This window comes from Xiphophorus maculatus, chromosome 9, assembly GCF_002775205.1.
Source record: "Xiphophorus maculatus strain JP 163 A chromosome 9, X_maculatus-5.0-male, whole genome shotgun sequence".
In the NCBI taxonomy this organism is placed as follows: Eukaryota; Metazoa; Chordata; class Actinopteri; order Cyprinodontiformes; family Poeciliidae; genus Xiphophorus; species Xiphophorus maculatus.
Window position 1 is genome coordinate 4996021 of NC_036451.1, and position 19814 is coordinate 5015834.

The 19814-nt window shown below is 36.7% G+C and overlaps 2 protein-coding genes across 3 annotated transcripts in view; one reads left to right on the top strand and one right to left on the bottom strand.

Annotated features, from left to right (window-relative positions):
• Nucleotides 1-4868: 4868 nt before the first annotated feature.
• Nucleotides 4869-11128, bottom strand: LOC102234784 (interferon-induced protein 44-like). Of its 2 annotated transcripts, none has more exons than XM_023339317.1 (8): nucleotides 11088-11128; nucleotides 8709-9228; nucleotides 8567-8615; nucleotides 7110-7305; nucleotides 6857-6988; nucleotides 6587-6758; nucleotides 5405-5505; nucleotides 4869-5312 (listed from the first exon to the last, which is right to left on the bottom strand). In XM_023339317.1, exons 2-8 carry the CDS (start codon nucleotides 9178-9180, stop codon nucleotides 5118-5120), a joined length of 1317 nt encoding a protein of 438 aa, XP_023195085.1. In that variant the 5' UTR covers nucleotides 9181-9228; nucleotides 11088-11128; the 3' UTR covers nucleotides 4869-5117. The 2 variants fall into 2 exon arrangements, with proteins under 2 accessions (XP_023195085.1, XP_023195084.1); XM_023339316.1 differs by having other exon boundaries at nucleotides 6857-7009.
• Nucleotides 11129-13785: 2657 nt separating this feature from the next.
• Nucleotides 13786-19814, top strand: part of hmcn1 (hemicentin 1) — an 82410-nt gene continuing 76381 nt past the window's right edge. The window contains exon 1 of the mRNA XM_023339534.1: nucleotides 13786-14289. Within this exon, the coding sequence (XP_023195302.1) occupies nucleotides 13962-14289 (328 nt within the window). The 5' untranslated portion in view covers nucleotides 13786-13961. The remainder of the gene's footprint in view (nucleotides 14290-19814) is intronic.

A 19814-nucleotide genomic window follows, 5' to 3' on the forward strand; every position in this document is an offset into this window, starting at 1 on the left:
ACATGTTACCTTCCTCAAGGCCATGGGAAGTGAAAGTTGATGATGAAACTCATGTTGTTATCCTGAGCCTTCAGTTGCACAGAGGAACAGTTTTGAAAACATTATGTCCTTCCTTATACAGTCACACATGATGATTTCTTCTTTTTTGTCAAACATCACACATGATGATTTCTTCTTTTTTGTCAAACACTGGTTCCAAAACAGTTTGCTCCCACAAAATCGGCTGTTGTGAGAGGACAAGTTCATTAAGAGGACTGAAGTTGGATAAAAATGCTGTGAGAAACATTTTGTGAAGAAAAGATAAGACTATTCTTCTCACAACAGTCAGCAAATCGTTTTTTTCTGTAGTTCTAGTATTATATGTTTTGACTGTTGTATGGCTCTAAACAGAAAAAAAGGATTAAATTTGGACTTGTTCTTATCTAGAGGACCACAGACACCATTGCATATTAAACTCCTCTGCCCAACCTCTAGGACTTCATTCTTTTGAACTTACTTTAACTCAAAGCCTTTTTGCTTCCTCTCCATCGCTTTTTTTTTGATTGCATTAATCAGAACACATCCTATCAGTGCTGACCCTCTTATTCCATTAACTTCCAGCACATTTATGTTTAGAAAGCAACAGAAGACAGATACTCTCTTTGTGCTGTATTGTTCTATAGTGTGTGGCCGAGGTGCTCACAGAAGTTAAGTTTCAGAGTTTATTTTGTCCCTTTATGATGAAAGTAAAAAGAGGAAGCTTCAATTGTGAAAACAGGACATGACTGACTAAAATTCCTCCAGTAATGTTACTTTAGCATTTAGAAAGTTTCATATCCTCCAAACTACCGTGGTGTCACTGAGGATTAACTTCTGCTGCAAAGGATTTATTTGCTTACTTCTGACAATCTGCAACCCAGTATCAACTGGACATCTTCAGTTTTGTGAAAGTATTACCTAAATGATTCATTGGTTAGTAAATTATGAGAAGGACAGGGAGTAAAGCACTAACACCTGATACAAACAAGCGCATTTTAATTTGTCACATTTTTCTAAACCATAACTAGGTACATTTTCCAGTGATTTATGTGAAAAATGTGTGCAACGCATAAGTCTTGTCCTTGCCATTCTGGGAGTTTGTCCGCCTCGCCCTTGTTTTCTGTTGCTCTTTCACTTTATGACACGCCCACAAAGGCACACACATGCCCACACACACGTACACCCACTGTTCTCTCACACTCGGTGAAAAACAAGGCCTCAATGAACACTTACTGATGTGACCAGCATTAGGGCTCGGGGAAGGCAGGAATGTGCAGACGAAACAACATCTCAGTGACTTACACAGTCACAGCTGACTTGACAGGTCCATATGTAGCTTCTTCTCTGTGAAGAAGCTACATACCCACATAAGTTTCCCACATAAGTTTAACATTTTGTTTCACTTGCATAATATGTGCATACTTCTGTGGTTCAAAATTTAAAGTGTGTCTACATTAGTCCAAATATTTTATGTACAGTATCTGCTTCTCTTTTTTTCCTTTACTTACTATTTTTGGATAAAAATAGCCTCTAACCAGAAAAAGGAAAGCAATATTGTCAACTGTGTGCTTAATTTACTCATGAGAGTGGGTGCATGAGACTGAGGGAATGAGGGAAATTGTTTGTCCGTACAAGTGCTGGCATTCATGTGTCAGTACAGCACAGTATGTGTCTATGAAAGGGAGAGACCCCGAGTGGGAGAAAGAGATAACAAGAAAGAATGGCAGGGATTTTGAGGGGTATGCTGGCGTGAATAAGCTAAACCAGTGAGCCTCATTGGTCAGATTAGTTGTTTCCACCACAAAAGATGGAATTTACAGCTATGAGAGGCTGTAAGCCCAGAGATTAGGTCTGTTGGGCAACACAACGCCAGGCCTCGGGGCAGCCTTTTCATTCGGCTTGTTGGAAGAGCGGAGGCATGTGTCATGTGGATTGTGTTTGGTAGACGGGGCGGCTGACATTGTGGTGCTGTCATGCTCGGTCAAGAGAAACCTGCTAATGTCAGTAATTTGAAACTTTTCAAGCTATGGAAAACTACAACGTAGCACACAGAAACACCTGGAAGTAAGCTCAAGTTCATGTAATGAACAGAGGACATGTTAAATTATTTAATGGCTTTTGCAAAAAAATACTTTAAAAATTATTACATACAAATGCAAAATATTTATATTCCTCTAAAAGATAATTAATATCTCTTAAGTATTTAATCAGGGTTTTATGACATAGAACCAAATGAAATAGTTCATAAAAGGGAAGTGCATTGAAAACAATCCATGGTTTGTAAAAATTATTCACAAATAAAAAATTTGTTAAAAGTGGGAATTTATTTTTTTCTAGGCACTCTTTCCTCTGATATCCCCAAATAAAATCCATTCTCCTCAATCACTTTCAGAAGTTGTCTAGCTAATAACTTGAGTCTGATTCTGTGTAATTTAATCTCACAATAAACCCGACTGTTCTGTGAGGGTCTCAGAGGTTTGCTAGAATATTAGAGAACAAGCATTAAAAGGAAGATCAGAAAACAAAGCAGACCGGTCAGCGATAAATGAGTTTGAGTTTGGCTATAAAACTAAATTTTAAAGTTTGCCACATTTCACAGAGGACTCTTCAACCTAACTTGTCTACAAATGAATTAGGAATTTCCCCTTTGAACCAGATTATTGAAATTCCTTGCCTCTAAGAAGGTTTTTAGTGGTGAATTTGATTTGTTGCTCACTTAAAAATGTGCTGTATTCTAAGACAAGTTCATGATCACTGCCTTGGCTTATAGAGTAATAAATGTGTAGGAGAACATGTTCTAACAATCCTTTTTTTTCCCGTGAGAGCATTTGAGGTACAGGATGTGCCTCCAGCTTCTTTTTGATCTGAGAAAGCAGGTGTTTCATTGTTACAGAGAAACATGTTGTGTAATCATTGCAATGCCAGATTTGGAAAGATGTCATTTCCATGAACTCTGGCTTTCCTCTTTGTTTGCCATGCAAAATCATCAGCAACACAGGTTGTCTGTCCTCATTAGTTGAGCAAATCTTGGTTAGTGAGGTCAGGACTTATATTTGAATATTTCCACAGCTTTCCATTAACATCCTGCAGTAAACACCTAGTAAAATTAAATGAAAAATATTGTAATAAATATTAGACTGATGTCAAACAATTGATGCATTACATTGTACATGTGCATTTTTTGTTTCATTTTCTTTTTATCCCTTATAACTTTTTAAGGAGTCTGCCTAAAAAGTGGTGAAATAGTTCCCCCTAGTGCTAGACCAAATATAATGTTTGTATTTTCCTTTGAAAAGAAGACAGTTCAAACCCAGTTATGCTCAGAAAAAATTAATTATGGAGCTCTAGAATTGAATGCATTGATGCCAAATGTAAAATTTAAAAATATATACAATTTTTTTTTTGTCTGACTACTGTGAAAAAATACCACATGTGTCAGCAATAAATCCAAAAGTCATTGTAATTCTTTAAAGTTGTCCAATGGGGGTTCCATCATTTTTTAGCCTAATTCTAAGTTTCCACTTAAATTCCTTCCTATATTTTATATGTCTTTAAATCTATATAATATACAGTAACAATGTTTTACAGACAAGTGAGGGATTATTTTTGGATACATCTGATTTGGTTGCTGTAATACCAATAGAGAAGTTCTGTTGTTTATTGAGAAGGGACACATTATCTTCAACATATTGTTTTTAATAGGTACTCACTGAAAACTGAGTATGAATTATTACCTTTATTATTACTTTATTTATTATTACCTTTTCATTAATACCAGCTGAGGTGATTGTCAAAAGGTGATTTCCATTTCCAAACTCTTTTAATAACAAGACAAGGTCTCCTGCCTCGGCTCCTCTCACATCTGCACCATATTTAACAATTAGCCACCTGTCACTGTTTAAATTCTTCATTTTATTTTACTCACTACTATTATAGGTTCCTCTGTTGCTACTTTGTAGTCTATCTGGGATTCTGTTAACTTTTTAACAGAATCCTTATTCTGTTAACTTTTTAACAGAATCCTTGTGTGTTCTCCTCTCATACTCGTAAGTTGTTTTTGGTTTAATTGTTAAATTTCTTCAGGATGAAGCTCCAGTCTGCATTTTGATCCTGCCTCAAACTGACACAATATGAATCCATAGTACCTACATGATCACATTTAAGATTGAACAGAAAACCAAGTGTGGGCAAGATAAGCTACAAGATCTTTATTTCAAACAAATGTTTCAAAGAATGACTGAAAATATTGTCAGGCTTTTGAGACATTAAACAATGAGAGACTGCAGTATTGAATTTAGTAAAGAAAAAACTCAAAAAAGAGCAAAATGGGTTTTAGAAAAACTAGACAGGTTCTGAGTAATTTCTATGCAACTCGCATTTTTGACATTTTAACTCTCGACTGAATTGTCACTCCAGTAAATGTGTAGGTGATGGTGGATATGTTTTGTTTCTACACAGAATGTGTCAAAGAATCTTAGGTTATGTAGAATCTTACATGTGCAGGGATGCAGTTTAACAAGCATATTTTATGGTGAACAATATTCCCAGGGAGAACAGCTAAATGGAATAGTGACATGTAGCTTTAGTAACATTAATATACTGAAAGTTAGAATTATATGTTTAGCTTTTCAAGCTTGAAATTAAAATTAAATGCATAGATAAATGGGATATTTCAGTCTGTGTCCAGAACCCTACGTTCAAATAATCAGCTTTTACTGACAGTTCCTCGGACCCGACTTAAGAGGAAAGGAGATCGGGCTTTTTCTGTTGTTGGTCCTCTTCTATGGAACAATCTTCCTTTCCAAATTAGATCTGCCCACAGCCTGGATCATTTTAAATCGCTTCTTAAAACTCATTTTTATTCCTTAGCATTTAATTAAACTAGTGTTTCGATACTCTGTTTTTACTCACTTGTGTTATTGTCATTCTTGTACAGCACTTTGGTGCAGTTTTATGCCTGTTTTAAAGTGCTATATAAATAAATTTGACATTGACATTTTATTTTGTAGAGCATTAAACCTGTGCAGGTAAAAAAAAACACATAGGTAAAATTTTAGGATTTGCAGCGGTTGATCTGTTGCATCTGCTTTTTCAAAATCTTATTCCCTGGTTTGAAGCGTGCTCAATTGGTCACTGAAATCATCGTAAAAATTATCCGCCGATCGAAGCATCTGGGTGAGCGCACTGAGCAGCAGGATGTCACAGTTGACATCTAGATCCAACGTCTCGGTGTAGTTCCTCACTGGAACAATGCAGCTCAGCGGTATCCCAAGCTTTGCGCTGGCCTGTTGCATCTGCATCATAGAGCGCACATTATTCAGATCAAATTTGCTAAACAACAACAATCAACTTTCTGATCAAATGTTCTTTGTGTAAAAACACTCACAGTCTCCTTGATGTAGATGCTCTGGTAGATGTTTGTCAGGTCCTCTTTCACTAAGAAACAGGCTTCATCAACTTTGGTCAGTACAACCAGCTGAGGAATCCCTGCAAACACAAGCAGAAACATTTCCACACTGGAGGCTCAATAGATCGGTTTGTGCACCTGAGTGGCAATAACTTCACTTCAAGTATTTTCTTTACACATGAAGCCATTACTTTAAACAGAAAATTATACAAAATATACTACCAAATTAATTAAAAAGTGGCTTATGGAGAACAAAGTCACTGCATAAAAAGACTCATCGTTGTTTGTTTTTCACGGTTTGACTATAAATCAAATGTAACATTTCTTTTAGGTCAGCTAGGACATTTGTCTTTGCTAAATGCCAGAATAGTTATTGTTGAGAAAATGTATAATATTCTTCAAATTACATGCACTAAGATAACTATACCATTAAGCAATGGGGGGGGGGGAGCACAGCTGATGATAAGCCCCTAAAGATCTGGTTCATTCTTGAGTACAATTTCCAGAAATCTAACAGTGTCATGTTTATCTTTTTAAAGAAGATTAGACACCATGGGGATTTCCAGCCATTGAGTTCAGTAAAGAGATGGGTTTTGATTCCCAGACATGGATCCGTTTTGGTTTGAACTGTGCAAATGAACCCCACAACAAACGCAAAAGACCTTGAGAAGTAAAACTGGCTGATGGTGATAAAAAATTCTTTATCCACAATGAAGCGTCCTCTACTAAAGGACGAAGCCGTAAAACCAAAAATCACATTTTTTAAACTTTCTTTGAGACATTAAGAATAATTTTGAGCCAATTCTTTTACAAACCAGTACACCAGTTATGTCAGAATTTCTGCAAACTTGTGAGAAGGTTAAAGTTTGACCCTAGTGATAAGAAAATGTGACCTTCTGAGTTTGAAGAAAGTAAAAAGAAACAATTTGTTGTCATTTATCAAGGAGAAACAAGTTTTGCTATTCTAACTGAAAACAGAAAACAATTAGTCTGATTTAAAGTCATACAGTGAGGGGAAAAAGCTCTGACTATTGTTTTTTATACTGCTTGTAAACTTCTGTTTTGAAATGCAATAATTTCACAAAGAACAGCGGTTACTAATATGATACACATGTTTACACATTTTCATTATACTACTATAAGAGATTCAGCTTTACTGACGTAGTTGGTTGGCCTTTTTGCGGATAGCTCCCAGCTTCTCCTCCATCTTTGCGGACATAATGGAGATGTTGCAAGCATCAAGTACGTATGTGACACAGTGGATCTTGTCTTTGAGACTTGGAGACTTGCAATAGCCACTAGCATCAGAATCCAGAGGAGTAGCAGGGTTGAACTGCAGTAATGTTTGAAGGAGAAAAAAAAGAAGCTTTGTTTAAGTTAACTGCTGTCAGATTTATGCTCCATCATGTACAATGTAATCAAATGTCACACCTGGTAACGGTCAGGCAGATGACCTTTGAAAATGCTAGTTATATCTTCTATATCAAGTCCTGTGTCGTTGCTGCCCTCCAGTCCCATCGTGTCACACAGGATGACTGGCAGAAGTCTGCCTTCTCTTCCAGCCTTCAGTGAGTAAGTTCGAAACTAAAGAAGGTGAATTAATACACTGACAATAGGAATATTGGGAGGATTTTTGTTTCAGATGAATTACTTTAAAAAGAATGTAAATTTGACTGATTCAGACCTGAGTGGTGAGGCTGGTGGAGGAACAACCAGATATGGCCTGGTTGGTGACATGGCCTCTGAAAACAGATTTGATGGAGTTGAAGAAGCTGGACTTTCCAACTCCGACTGGTCCAACGAGTAAAACCCGAGCTTGGGACACAGAACTGATCTGGGGTTTGTAGTTCTCTATGTAATTCATCAGCTCCAGCTTATGTCTGTTGGAAGGTAAAAAATTTATAATTCAAGCAAATTATAAACTAAACAGTTTTTTTTTCTTTTTTTTTTCCCAGTGAGATGGGTGTTGTGATTCAACCACAAATTTAAAGAATTGATCAATTAAGATTCAGATTAAACTGCATCTAATATGGAACTTTTATTCTTTAAATGGTAATTAAATTAATCCTAGTCATTTGTATTGAATTTGCTTTTGGTTAAATCAGACTAATTCAGTGCACTAACATGAATCCTACACTTTCGCCACTGTGAAGAAAACAAAATTTACGTTTCTTAAATTTGGGAAAACCCAAGTCCAGATAGAAACTAGCTCTACTGTATTAAAGCCAATTGTGTAACTACAAAATTTATACTGTAATTAATGGAATAAATAACAGTACTTGTGAATAGTTCAAATGAAGATATTTTTTCTGATGCTGTGTGTGGTGCCATTGTAATAGGTGGGAGTCACAAGTCTGGTTTAATCAACTCTGTAGATTTAAATTGATGAATTTCCAATTCTGTTGATATTCTTGTTTTTGCAAACTTGTTTTTCTTGTTTTTGTTTTATTTGTGATACTGCAGTTAGTTGAAAAAAAATATCTCACTGTCCCCTGCTCCCATCTGCACAAGCAGCGGCGGTAAGTCCAGACAAGTGAAGCATTAAACTTATGTTTTACTGCAGTTACAATCTATAACATAAATAAAATTACCTTAGACTTGATATGTAACGCTAACAGATTCAAACTGAATTTGAAAGACACCATCAACAACAGCATGGCTTTTCAATTACAGGAAATTGGCAAAGAATGGCAAAATTTAAAATGAGCTTTAATTACACACTTCCTCAAAATGTGTCTTTTTAAGCTTTAGACTGAAACCACTGTAAAATACTGAGATATTCAATATGGAAGATTGGCTTGGAATGTTTTGTTTGCAAATGCCTCAAACCCATTATTGCATCATGTACATTTAGAAAACTCTGAGCTGTAGTTTAGAACACCGTAAAATGATTGATCAATGTCTGCAGTCGCTTGAGTTTCAGTTTCGTTGTTGTTTTTGAATGCTATCTTTATGCTATGTGGGTAAAGTCGGATTATTTCTGTGATAACATTTGTGTGGTTCTTGTCCATAACCATGGCAGGAGAACAAAAAACTGCAGTGTTTACACCACAGTATTGTTAACTAGGTTTCCAACAGCTCTCACTTTACCTCCCAGCAGTTGTGTTATTGTATGCAAGTGTGAGTCTTCATTCATCTTACTCAAGGTTCCAGGTTACAGTCCGCCATGGATCCTCAAATTTAGTCAGCTCTGTTACAGTCATTGTTGAAAAGCAAACTTGAGTTAGAAAATGCATAAAATGTTCATATAAAAATAATGTTCAGACATTTAAAAGTAACTCACCCACCAGCTGGTAGACCTCACACTCTATCAAGTTCAAATCATTTCCATGCATCTGTGCAGCATTAAATGGGTAATAACTTGCTGCCTTGCTATGTACAACTGGCATGCCCGTATTAATAAGAACCAGGGATTCTCCAAAATAAGGACCACAGTTGCTCATCATTCTAACAGCGCATGAAGCATTAGCAACTGGATATTTGATGAGTTTTCTTCCCTCAAAAGTAAAAAGAAATGCCTGGTCATCTTTAGCATATTGTCCAGACTGATCAAAAGGTTGAGTGGTGTAGCCTCCAAAAATGTAACCAGAGGCATTGTAGCCCACAGACAGAGTGGGTGACAGGCTGTCACATTGCCGGTGAAAGGCAGCAGCAGTATAACCATGGACACTGGCTTTGTAGAGCAGTTTCAGTTGAACATGTCCCAGCTGGGAGCAGATTGCTTTCTGATGAGTCTCACTTAGCTTGGAGTTCATGATGGGCTGCTGCTCCGGTGAACTGAAGGAACCTTTGATATTCACTCACTTTGGGGTGGGAAAGAGAGACATTACTGTGGATTACACAACTATTTGTTGACAGAAAAAGTAAGAAGGAAGCAATGCATTGTGACAAAACTGAAAAAGCCAACTCACATACATCTGTAGGTTTTTTAATTATTATTATTATTGTTACAGGAAGTTGGAAATCAGAACTGCCCCGTGGGTTGGATAACCATTTATGGGCACACCATGCAACATTAGTTACATTTTAAAGATTGGTCTTTATCTGCTTTGACTACATCAGCTTTCACAAAGACTTTTTAATGATCATTGCTACTGACAAGTTTCACATTTGTTTGTATTTATAGATTAGACAGCAGAAAAGATCGAAATAATTTTTGAAAATTGCGGAAGTTTCAGTGTTGTATAGTAACAAAGTACAAATACTTCACTACTTTACTTAAGTATAGTTTGGAGTACTTCATACTTTCCTCGAGTATGAAAATTTTTGATGACTTTCACTTTTACTTCACTATATTTCCGAACTTAATTGCGTACTTTTACTCCGATACATTTTCAATGTGTGGTTTAGTTACTCGTTACAAAAACGCGAGAGAGAGAAACAAAGTGTTTTGACCCCACCTACTGATTAGCAAGCAGGCTACCGAACAAAGTCCGTAGCCTGCTTGCCTGGGCTTGTTCATCACCTCCAATAGGCTACACCTGTTTCGCTTTTCCCATTGTTGGGGAAATCAGAAATCAGAACACCTTACACCGGTTGGGTGGGTGGGACGAACAGAGAAGAGTGCTGCCCGCACTGACGCGGCTCAGGGATTACGTGACACGCAGCGCCGTGCCCTATAATGCACTGTAAGCTATGTAATGTGTTTTGAGGCAATTGACCAAAATCCCGGACAATTTTTAAATTCCCCCCGGACATCTTTTTAGGTCTGAAAAGTAGGACATGTCCGGGAAAAAGAGGACGTCTGGTCACCCTAGTTCAATGGGGGACAGAAGCCATAGCGATAGCAATTTAGACTAAATTTAACGAATATAGGAAAGGCATGCAAGTTCAAAACCACAAACCATTAACATGTGCTACTCTTTAAAACTGGAACAATTTATTAGCAGGTTTCATTTTGCCTGCACTTGGTTGGGTACATTATTTTAAGTTTATTTGACAAGTTTACCAAAATATAAGAAATGTCATTCAAACTTGCCTTGTTTTACTTTTTACTTGTACTTTTCATTACATTACTTGAGTACATCCATTTTTACAGTAATTTCCATACTTAAGTACAAGAAGTTTCAGATACTTTAAGACTTTTACTCAAGTAACATTTCAGTCAGTGACTTCGACTTTTACCAAAGTCGTATTTTGGAGAGGTACTTGTACTTTTACTTGACTCTGAGATTTCAGTACTTTATACAACACTGGGAAGTTTAGGAAAAAGGATTAGTTGTCAGAAAATCAGAAAACCGCTGCAGCACCAGTAGGTGGCGACACAATCTTGATGCCGCCGATTCTCCTAGAACACTCAAATTTTATTTTAAATTATTCTCCATTTCTTCTCAGCAAACATCATTTCACACTTTTATTTGGTGTTTACGTCCACAAATTATTTTTTTTCCAAATGTTTCTGTCTTAGAGATAATCGTCCATCACTAATGACTCTGGGGTCTTTTAGTTTCTCCTTTAGTTAGTTTTAGTTTCTTTGAGAAGTTTCAAATTTATTTCACTAAATACAAAATCTGAACTTATTGGCCCTCCTACAGAGCAGTTCTAAGTTTACATACTACATTTCTAAATATTATTAAGTAAGTTCATAAATTCAGCAAAACTTTGAATTAATGTAAGTTAGTAATTGAAAGTATTGCAATAGACACATCAGTGTTAGTCTTACCTTGCTTCTTCAAAAGGGCACTTGGTGTCTTTGCAGAAAGCTCACTGACTGTGAAATAAATACTGCTGGCACTATAACCCCTCCCACAGTCAGCAATAGTGCAACAAATTTGTTTGAGACATCTGCTTTCAAAAATGAAAGTCTCTATCGTAAGTCTCATGTTTTGTCTCTTCCTTCAGTAAATTGGTCTGAAGCAGGCACGTGCGGGGGGGGGGGGGGGGGGGGGGCTTGAGCCCCTGCCCTTTTGTCCTTGATGCCCCTAGTGCCCTTTTTGAGGTTTTTTTTTCAAAAAATTTTTAAAATTATTTTTCTTTTTAATCTGTATGTCAGAAGGCCTGTTTGTGCCCCTCAGCAATAATATTTAGCTAAATATAATAATTTAGTAAAAAATAAACTGGTCTGGCTGCCCTCAGTCTAATAATGACTCTCAGAGCCTCCATGTTGTTCAGACTCCGGGTCCATGGTGAAGAGGAGGGGGTGGATCTGTGCCTCTAACTATCAAATTATGGGCAAGAATATTTTTTCATACACTGGTTTGTGAATAAAAACATAGGTCTGATGTTGACGTTAGAAAAACTTTCTATTTATATTTTCATAATCGTCCTTGCAATAACGGGACAAAACCTGCCTCACCCCTAAACACAGAAATGCTTTGCCTGCAGAGAAACTTCTGACTTTAAATTAGTCATTCTGCTAAATGCCCGGTTCGCTACAGGCAGCTTGAGTTGGTCCACCGACAGATATAAAGAATATCTGTCTTTATATCAGACAGCCAATATGGACCACCTATCGATCTACTTGAATATGTTTGTACTTTGTAACGAAAAGCCCCGTCACATGAAATCTTATTTAGCAACAACAACCACGCTTCATTCAGAGTTACTTAAATCCTGATTCTTCCCTCTTATGATGCTTAGTTTGAACTCTGGCAAACTGTCTTCACAAGGTACAGGTGTCTGAATACATGTGGTGGCCTTATTCTCAATTTGTGTTGAACTGATCCAGCAAACAGTGGCTGGTGAGTGTTTCTCAGAAAAGCTGTTGATTTGAAAAGGGGAATTTATAATTGGCTCAATAGGGAATTTGGCGATATTGCAGTCATATGGAAACTGAAAGCTGCTAACAATTGGCCATGGGCATTCTATGTAACATCCATAAACATGCTTCTGCCTTTTTATTGAATACTTTCACCACCAACGTTTTTGTTCCAAAAGTGGTTTTAGGCAAAATAATAATAATAATACTTAAAAAGTCTTGCACAATAACAGAAAACTTATTGTACATCTTTATTTGAAGTAATTTATTTGTTTGTTTGTTTTTTGTTATACTCTGCAACAATAACTTCTATTTACCTAAATGCTGCTGCCTGTTGATCATTTCACTCCAGTTCTTAACTCAATGCATTGGTTCTCTGTTTATGAAAGGATATAATTTGAACTTTTTAAATTGGTCTGTATGGTACCGGATGGTCTTTGGCCAAAATGTATCACATTCCTGAGTGGGTTTTGTCAAGTATGAACCATGTAGACCCTTAAGGTCATTACAGATCTCTTTACTTAGTGTCTTCAGCTCTAGAAATAAAGATGTGGAGGTTGCATTTAGTTTCTAGTTCTTCAGCTGTGGAATAACTAATCTGAGAGCCAGTGCTGTGAAAAAAAAACTACTGACTTATGTTTTCTTTTGGAATGTTTGTGTTTGACACAACAGTCAAGTTCTTTGAATAAAAATATTGACAGGGCACAACAAAGCAGTTGCACAGAAACTGAAAGTATCGGATAAAAGCCTCTCGTGCGACATAGATATTTTCACATCTCTAATTGTTTTCCAATGAGGAAGGTGCAACTTTCAGTTTTGAGGCATGTTCCTTCACGCATTCACCGTTAGTCTTACGTCTAGAACTGGAAAAAAAGCAAGTTGGCTTGCATTTCTACATGTAGTTAGTCCATAAAAACCATATGTAAATTATAGAACCAAGACTTTTTAATGCTGTAATAAAAGGGACAAATTGCTCAAATTTTCTTTAACGAAAGAAAAATCTACTTTTTGATGATTGTTTGACTGTTTTGTTGTTGTTTTTAAAACACAAAGCAGTGACACAAAAGTTTTCCCTAGTTATCAACATGCATTTTTTGCTCAAGTGTACTAAGTAGCTAAAACAAAAGAGAACAATTTGTTTTCACGAAACATATTTCTATAGAATTGGTTTTCAAAACGCATTTGTAGAATATTCCATTAAATCGAATTTTTGTTTTGAATTTAGATGCGATATCAGCATATTGCCACTAGATGGAAATGCAGACCTGAGCACAGACAAGAAAATCTCGGAGTCTCCACACATCTGTTTTCGACTTGTTGCTCTTCAACTTGTGAATTTTTCAATATCTAAAATCCAACCAACTATTTATTTTTTCTTAAACGTTGCATCTAGTGACAGAAAACAATAGAGAATACACAACAACCTAAATGGATTAATAGAAAGAGTTTTTAAAAAAAAAACCCGAGTGGAGTAATTTTATATATAAAAAACGACATAATGCGTTAATATTTTTAAAGTGAGCTATATCAGTAGGCAGATATTTTGTAATAAACAAAATGCACGCAGGATGTCTCGCGAAACCTCTTCTTGTCCAATGGGACAGGCTTTGCGCCTCGGAGATTGTGTGGCCAGCTTAGAGGTGGTCTTTGTATGTCAGAGCAGATGAAGGGTCCTGACTCTGCATTTCTGTGAGGGACAGTGCCAGAGCCGCTGGGACCGGGAGTGTAGCTCATAGATCTCTGAGGAGCTGCAGAAACCACAGAGGCGCACTAAAAGAGTCCTGTGTTCCACTTTGGCTCACTCTGCACTTCACAAACCGCTCTGATGTCTCTGCCTTTATGTCGACACTCGCCCTGAGGGTCACACTGGCGAAAACCAACTGTACTAAAACTCTGCCAGAGAAGGATTCTTGGACTTTTGAACTTATGTGGCTCTTAATTTTATTGTCAGTGGCCTTTTCAGCCGCGCAGGACTCAGGCACCCTGGCCAAGAATGAGGACATCCCGGAGGGAGCATCCACCCTGGCGTTCGTTTTCGATGTGACCGGCTCCATGTACGACGACCTGGTTCAGGTCATCGAGGGAGCTTCCAAGATTTTAGAAACATCCCTGAGCCGACCGAAGAGACCGCTGTATAACTTCGCTCTGGTGCCCTTTCATGACCCAGGTAATACAGATCAAAAGAAAGGAATGCATGCATTAAAAAAAAATCTTTAATTTTATTTGTGCAATTTCTCACAGTTCTGCGTTTTCTGTTAAAACAAGGGTCCATGTGCAGTTTTGAACAGACTGGAAAAATATGAAACTTGTTCAGATAATTTTTCAAGTAAGTTAGTGTAAAAAAAAGTCACTTTTTTATTTTTGCACATAGACTTTCTTAGATGAATGTTCTACAGTGAAGATTCCTAAATGCCCTTCCACCCCCAAATTTCTGATGAGTTTGGTCAAGGATTCCTCCCACAATTATGTCAGTCATATACTTTGTGAGGGAACGTTTAGCTGTGGAACATTAGAATAAATCATTTTTAATTATTATTTTGAATATGAAAGAAAAATCAACAGCTAAAGTTTTCTGCTCATTTACCTTGACTTTAAAAACTGAAAGCTGCTTCTATGTGATATTTTGAAGTTTGGAATGGTGATTAGGAAAAAATAAGTCAGGTTTTTGCTGTTGTAGTGGTTTCTGATTATAAAATCAGAAGATCATAAAACATCCTGCAACCTATACTCTTATTTTATGGGTTTGGAAGGTCCATAAACAAAACTATAGATATCACAAGCCAGCCCCTTTCTCAGTAATTGCAGAATAAACTATGACCCATTCTAGATTTTAGAAACCGATCTCAGTTTGTCCGTATGCTGTAATTCCACACTGATGAACTGGAACGTCAGCAAAATGTTTTCATATTTGTGGACCACACAGATTATAAACCTCAACCGGGAACAACTTTATGAACAAATGTCTTAAAATTTAAAAACTGCTGGAATAACATGGAAATTGTGTCTGAAAAAAAAAATGAAATTTTGCAATATAAAATGTGTTGAACTTTATTCTTGGTAGTCCAAACAAAAGCAGTTGGAAAGGTGGAAGATGTGATAGTTTGTTCACACTCTGCCCTCTGAATGATCCTCACCTCCTCCCTAGCAGGAACTGTTGGACTTAGTCTCTCTGTGCAGATGTTTGGACTGACGGTCTCTTTCATTAGCATTCCGTCAGGGGTGACTGCGAGGCTCTTAGTTTTGTAACGGCTTGACGATTGTCATCACCTTCTAAGTGCTCTCTCATTCTCAGCAGTAATGTCTAGACAATATATCATCGGCTCATTTAACACCAATGTCACGCTGCAGGTCAGAACTGGCAAATAGTCACGTAAGGCCATTCACTGCAACAAATTATGTGTTTAAGAGACATTTCATGAGATTGATTGCAATTATTTTCAAAGTGCTTAGGGAAAAACACACAGGAACAACAACATTTTAATAATAAAAAAATTTAATTTGACACTTTTCTAGGGGACACTTAAAGGAAGAGGTGAGCGAACAACTCTGAATGAATCTGATTATTTTTGCAGGTTTGGATGCTTTTTAGCTTAAATGTAAAAAAAAAAAAAAGACACATTCAACGCTCAAAATAAGAATTGCCTTGATAGATTAAATATCTCATGCCATATTTTGACAATGTATTGCAGCAGCATTTCCATAAATGTTAATGGCTCTTGGTGTAAGTTTGCTCCCACAGCCTGAACATTTTTATGTCAAATACTGTAAGCAGGTTAATATGAAAATACCTGAACCAGGAGACCTGAAGGAAAAGAAAAGAAATTAATAGACAGATGATTTGTGTGGTGAACACAAATTCCTCATCCAGATGTTGCTTCTCTGCTGGTTTTCAACATTTTTCTGAAGCACATATCCTTATTTCTCTGTTCTGTGAGCATTCATCTTAAAAAATAACCACATAATACAAGGTATAAATCTGTTCTTTTATACACAAATGTAATAAATATCCAATTCATTGTGCATTTTTTGAGTGTGGAATTTATTAGGATGTGATATAAGAACTGCAATGCTTTGACGTATCAACAGAAATGGAAAAACAAAACTTTCGTCTTGGACTAAGTTTAGGTTTTCACACAATTCTTTCTGTCTGATGAAGTAAATTCTGAGATTGTCTTCTCACAGTTACAGCAGTCTGAGTTTGAGCTTCCATGTCGTCTCCTTTTTACAGACTTTACAGCTGTGTGTTTGTCCTTCACCGGCAAGTGACATTCGTTTGCTTCTGAAGATGTTTACGAGGATGTCAGAGTGAAACCCCTCAGGGAGTAGAGGAATGATTAGCACAACACACTGCGAGCAGGGGTAGCTGAACATTTTTCCAAATGTTGTTTTGACCCCGGATCTCTGCCTTCCCTTCTGCCCCCTCCTCTGTTTTGTTTTCATTGGGACATTTATGACACAGATCCATTTTCTTTCCGTTTTATCCAGCCCAGTGCGATAACACAGCCCCTCCTGTTTGATCTGGCTGCTTTTACATCAGAAGTCTTTTTATTTGTATTGCAATCTGACTCGGTAAACACAACACTGTGTGTTCTTCTAAAGTCTATCCTTTTGCAAGTTTCTAAGAGAGTCTGTGTATGAAGCAAAAGTGTGAGGAGGACGCCTGGATATTGGGGTCAGGCCTGTATGGGAAGATAACCAGGAAGTCTCCCCCCGAAACTCCATCCTGCAGGGAGAAAACAAAAAAAGAGGAAAGAAGCAGGATTCCTTCTCAAGCCATTTTACTCACATACAGTAAATGCAGTCATGTTCTAGTGGAAAGAAGTTTATTCATAGTGCCTTTCAAAATCATTTTTGTTCAATTTCATCACCTCATAAATGCACACAATTATAGTATTGAGATGTGTTTAACAAACTCTCAGCTATGACGTGCAAACATGATATATGGTTTGCAAAACTTGCATTGTGTGCTTGATCATAGTCAAAAAATAATGTTATATTGACAGGTGCATTTATTTCATTGAAACACATTTTATAGATTAACTACAGACTGTCTTAAAGACTTTATTTCAGTTACAGCTAATGAAAACATTTAAGATTAGAACAGTATATCAGATCAATAAAAAACCTAATGCAGAAATGCAACTTAATGAAAAGTATATTTAATACAAATAGGACTAGACTGTACAGCTGAAAAATTAATCACACTATCAATTATTATTGATTTAGCTTTTGTTTTAAATATCTGAAATGCTGCCAAACTGGTGGCGTGACTTTTCCTGTTTTATCCACAGTTTGTCCTCCACGCTGTTTTTTCTTTTTTAGTTTGCAGTTATGAAGCACATTGGCAAAATCTGAAACTGCTGCTTCACAGAACAGTTGTATTCATACTTAAATTAAATCAAACACATGTACTAATTAGGTGACTTTTGGATATAATTGGTTGCGCTGGTTTTTATTTACAGGGATAAGAGAAAATAAAAATGTGTTTAACATTTTCAGGTTTTTATTTGTTAATAAGCCTTTGAGAGATAATCAAGTAGAAGATCAACTAGTGAAACACATTTGTACTTATATTTTCTCTTTTCTTTTTCATTTCTTCATTTAGAGCCATGTAAATTTTCTTTTTTCTTGACTGGACAGAAGTGTAGAAAAAGAAGCTGTGTAAATTTGAAAACCAGCTGAAGAAAATCAGCTCAAATCAAAACGTTACATTTTTCTAAATTAAATCAAGCATTTCATCAATTGTCTGGATGCATTTTATGAAGATTCCTGGTTTGTTTCAGCTGTGTGCTGTAGAAACTGGTTCCTCTCAGTTGAAAGCCTGCCTGTCTGACGTTTTCCTGCCAGTTGTGATTAGTAAGAGGGAGACGGCTGAGGAGTGATGAGAAGGGAAGGCAGAATAGTTTCTACCTTCTCTGGAAGATCAAAGCCTCTCATCTCAAAGCCTCCTTTGTTGATTTTCAGCGTCTTTTCCTACGAGTCCCGTGTTTTTCTTTGTTTCCTTCTGCCGAGAGCTTTTCATTTTTTGTCTTAAACACTCCACCCGTGTGAGATTACAAGGAGCCTGCATTTAGCTGGACAGAGTCAGTAATGATGCCATTAGGTAGGAATGCCAAAAGAGAGAGAGGAGGAGATTTTGGAGAAGAAAAAAAAGTGTAATGTGAGTAACAGTGCTAGTTTTTGTAGTTTTATATATGCTCTTTTATGACCCTATATTGTTATTCAAGGTGATATAAGTAAACATTGACTTTGTTTGAATAACTCAAATAACTGAAAACAGATGTAGGAACTGATGCACTCAGTTAAAGGTGTGTGCAATTTTGAGCCTGGTACTTTAAATGCATTTGAAATTACACTGAACCCTGCGACAGACTGGCGACCTGTGCAGGGTGAACCCCGCCTCTCGCCCAGAACGTTATACGGAGAAAGGCAACAGCAGCCCTCCCAAGGTTTCTGTATACAAGGGTATACAGAAAATGGATGGATGTTATGGATGGAATTACACTGATAAATTGAATCCATTTAAAATAACTGATGCGGATAAGAGGGTTTTTAAAATACACCATGTGAGGTTTGTTCCCTTCAGACACTCCACATGTTTTCCTTTTGACTGAGCCTAAAGTTAAGAGGTTCCATTAGTCCAAGCAGGACCATCAGCTTTCTTCTGAATCCACCGTCTGGCCTATATCGACTGTTTTTACTATTTTTCTCCATATTTGTTTCTCTTTTCATTGGGAAATCTAGAATGAAGACATAAATCTTTACCATTGGTACATAATTGTGAAGTGGAAGGAAAATGATTCAGTCTTTCAAATGTTTTTATAAATAATCTGAAAACCACAGTTCTGCAGTTTTTCAGGAGGGACTGGTGTTGGATAGCAGCGTGAGGAAAGAACATTGTGTGGAAATGTTGAAATGACATCTGAAGATGTCTGCCAGGAAGTTAAGACTTGAGTACAATTGAGTAATACAAATGGATTTTAATCACACGGTTAAAATAGTTATAAACCCAACAAATTCAATGTGGGCAACAGATATCTGAATTATAGAAAGATGTCAGTCACTCAGAAAATTTGTGTACAAAGCTGAAAATGTGATGGCCTCATTCTGTCAGCGAGAAAGGCCTAGATTTCCATCAAAACAAAAAGATTTTGGAAAGATACTGAAAATGTTTGATTTAAGTTTGCTAAACAAATATATGCAAACTTCTGGATTTGAAGAAAATAAAAACATTCTCCACTGACCTGAAACTGAAAAAGTTTAGTCTGATTTAATGTTAGATCATGAGAAATAATTTTGTCTATGTTGTTTTAATAATACCAACTGTTTCAGATGTTGCATAATAAACTACTTTTGAAAGCATCAGCCAGAGCTTCTCTTAAACCCAGAATTTTGAGCTGTGTCTAGACGCAATTATTAATGAAACATTTTCCTAAAGTTCTTTTTTTTTAACTCATTAATTTTACTGCTTTACATCACACTTTTATTGACTCATATGGAACTCATTCGCTTTACATCCTTTTAGGCCTGATTCCAACGCTAAACATTCACATGATTTGGTATTGCATGACATCATTCTGGCTGTGACTCCTAAGGCTGGTTTCTCTGTGCAAGGCCCGCTTGCATACTCGAGTTGAAACATATGTTCATTTTGAGTGGTTTGGCTGCTGATTTGCATCGTGGAGAAAACAA

Bases quoted from the DNA above. Each gene is read 5' to 3' on its own strand.
- LOC102234784 (XM_023339316.1), bottom strand. From the start codon at position 9,180: ATGAACTCCAAGCTAAGTGAGACTCATCAGAAAGCAATCTGCTCCCAG. The intron at 7,306-8,566 runs GTAAGATGAATG...ACCTTCCAACAG, and splicing joins ACTGTAACCTGGAACCTTGA to ACATAAGCTGGAGCTGATGA. The intron at 5,313-5,404 runs GTGAGTGTTTTT...TCTATGATGCAG, and splicing joins GCATCTACATCAAGGAGACT to ATGCAACAGGCCAGCGCAAA.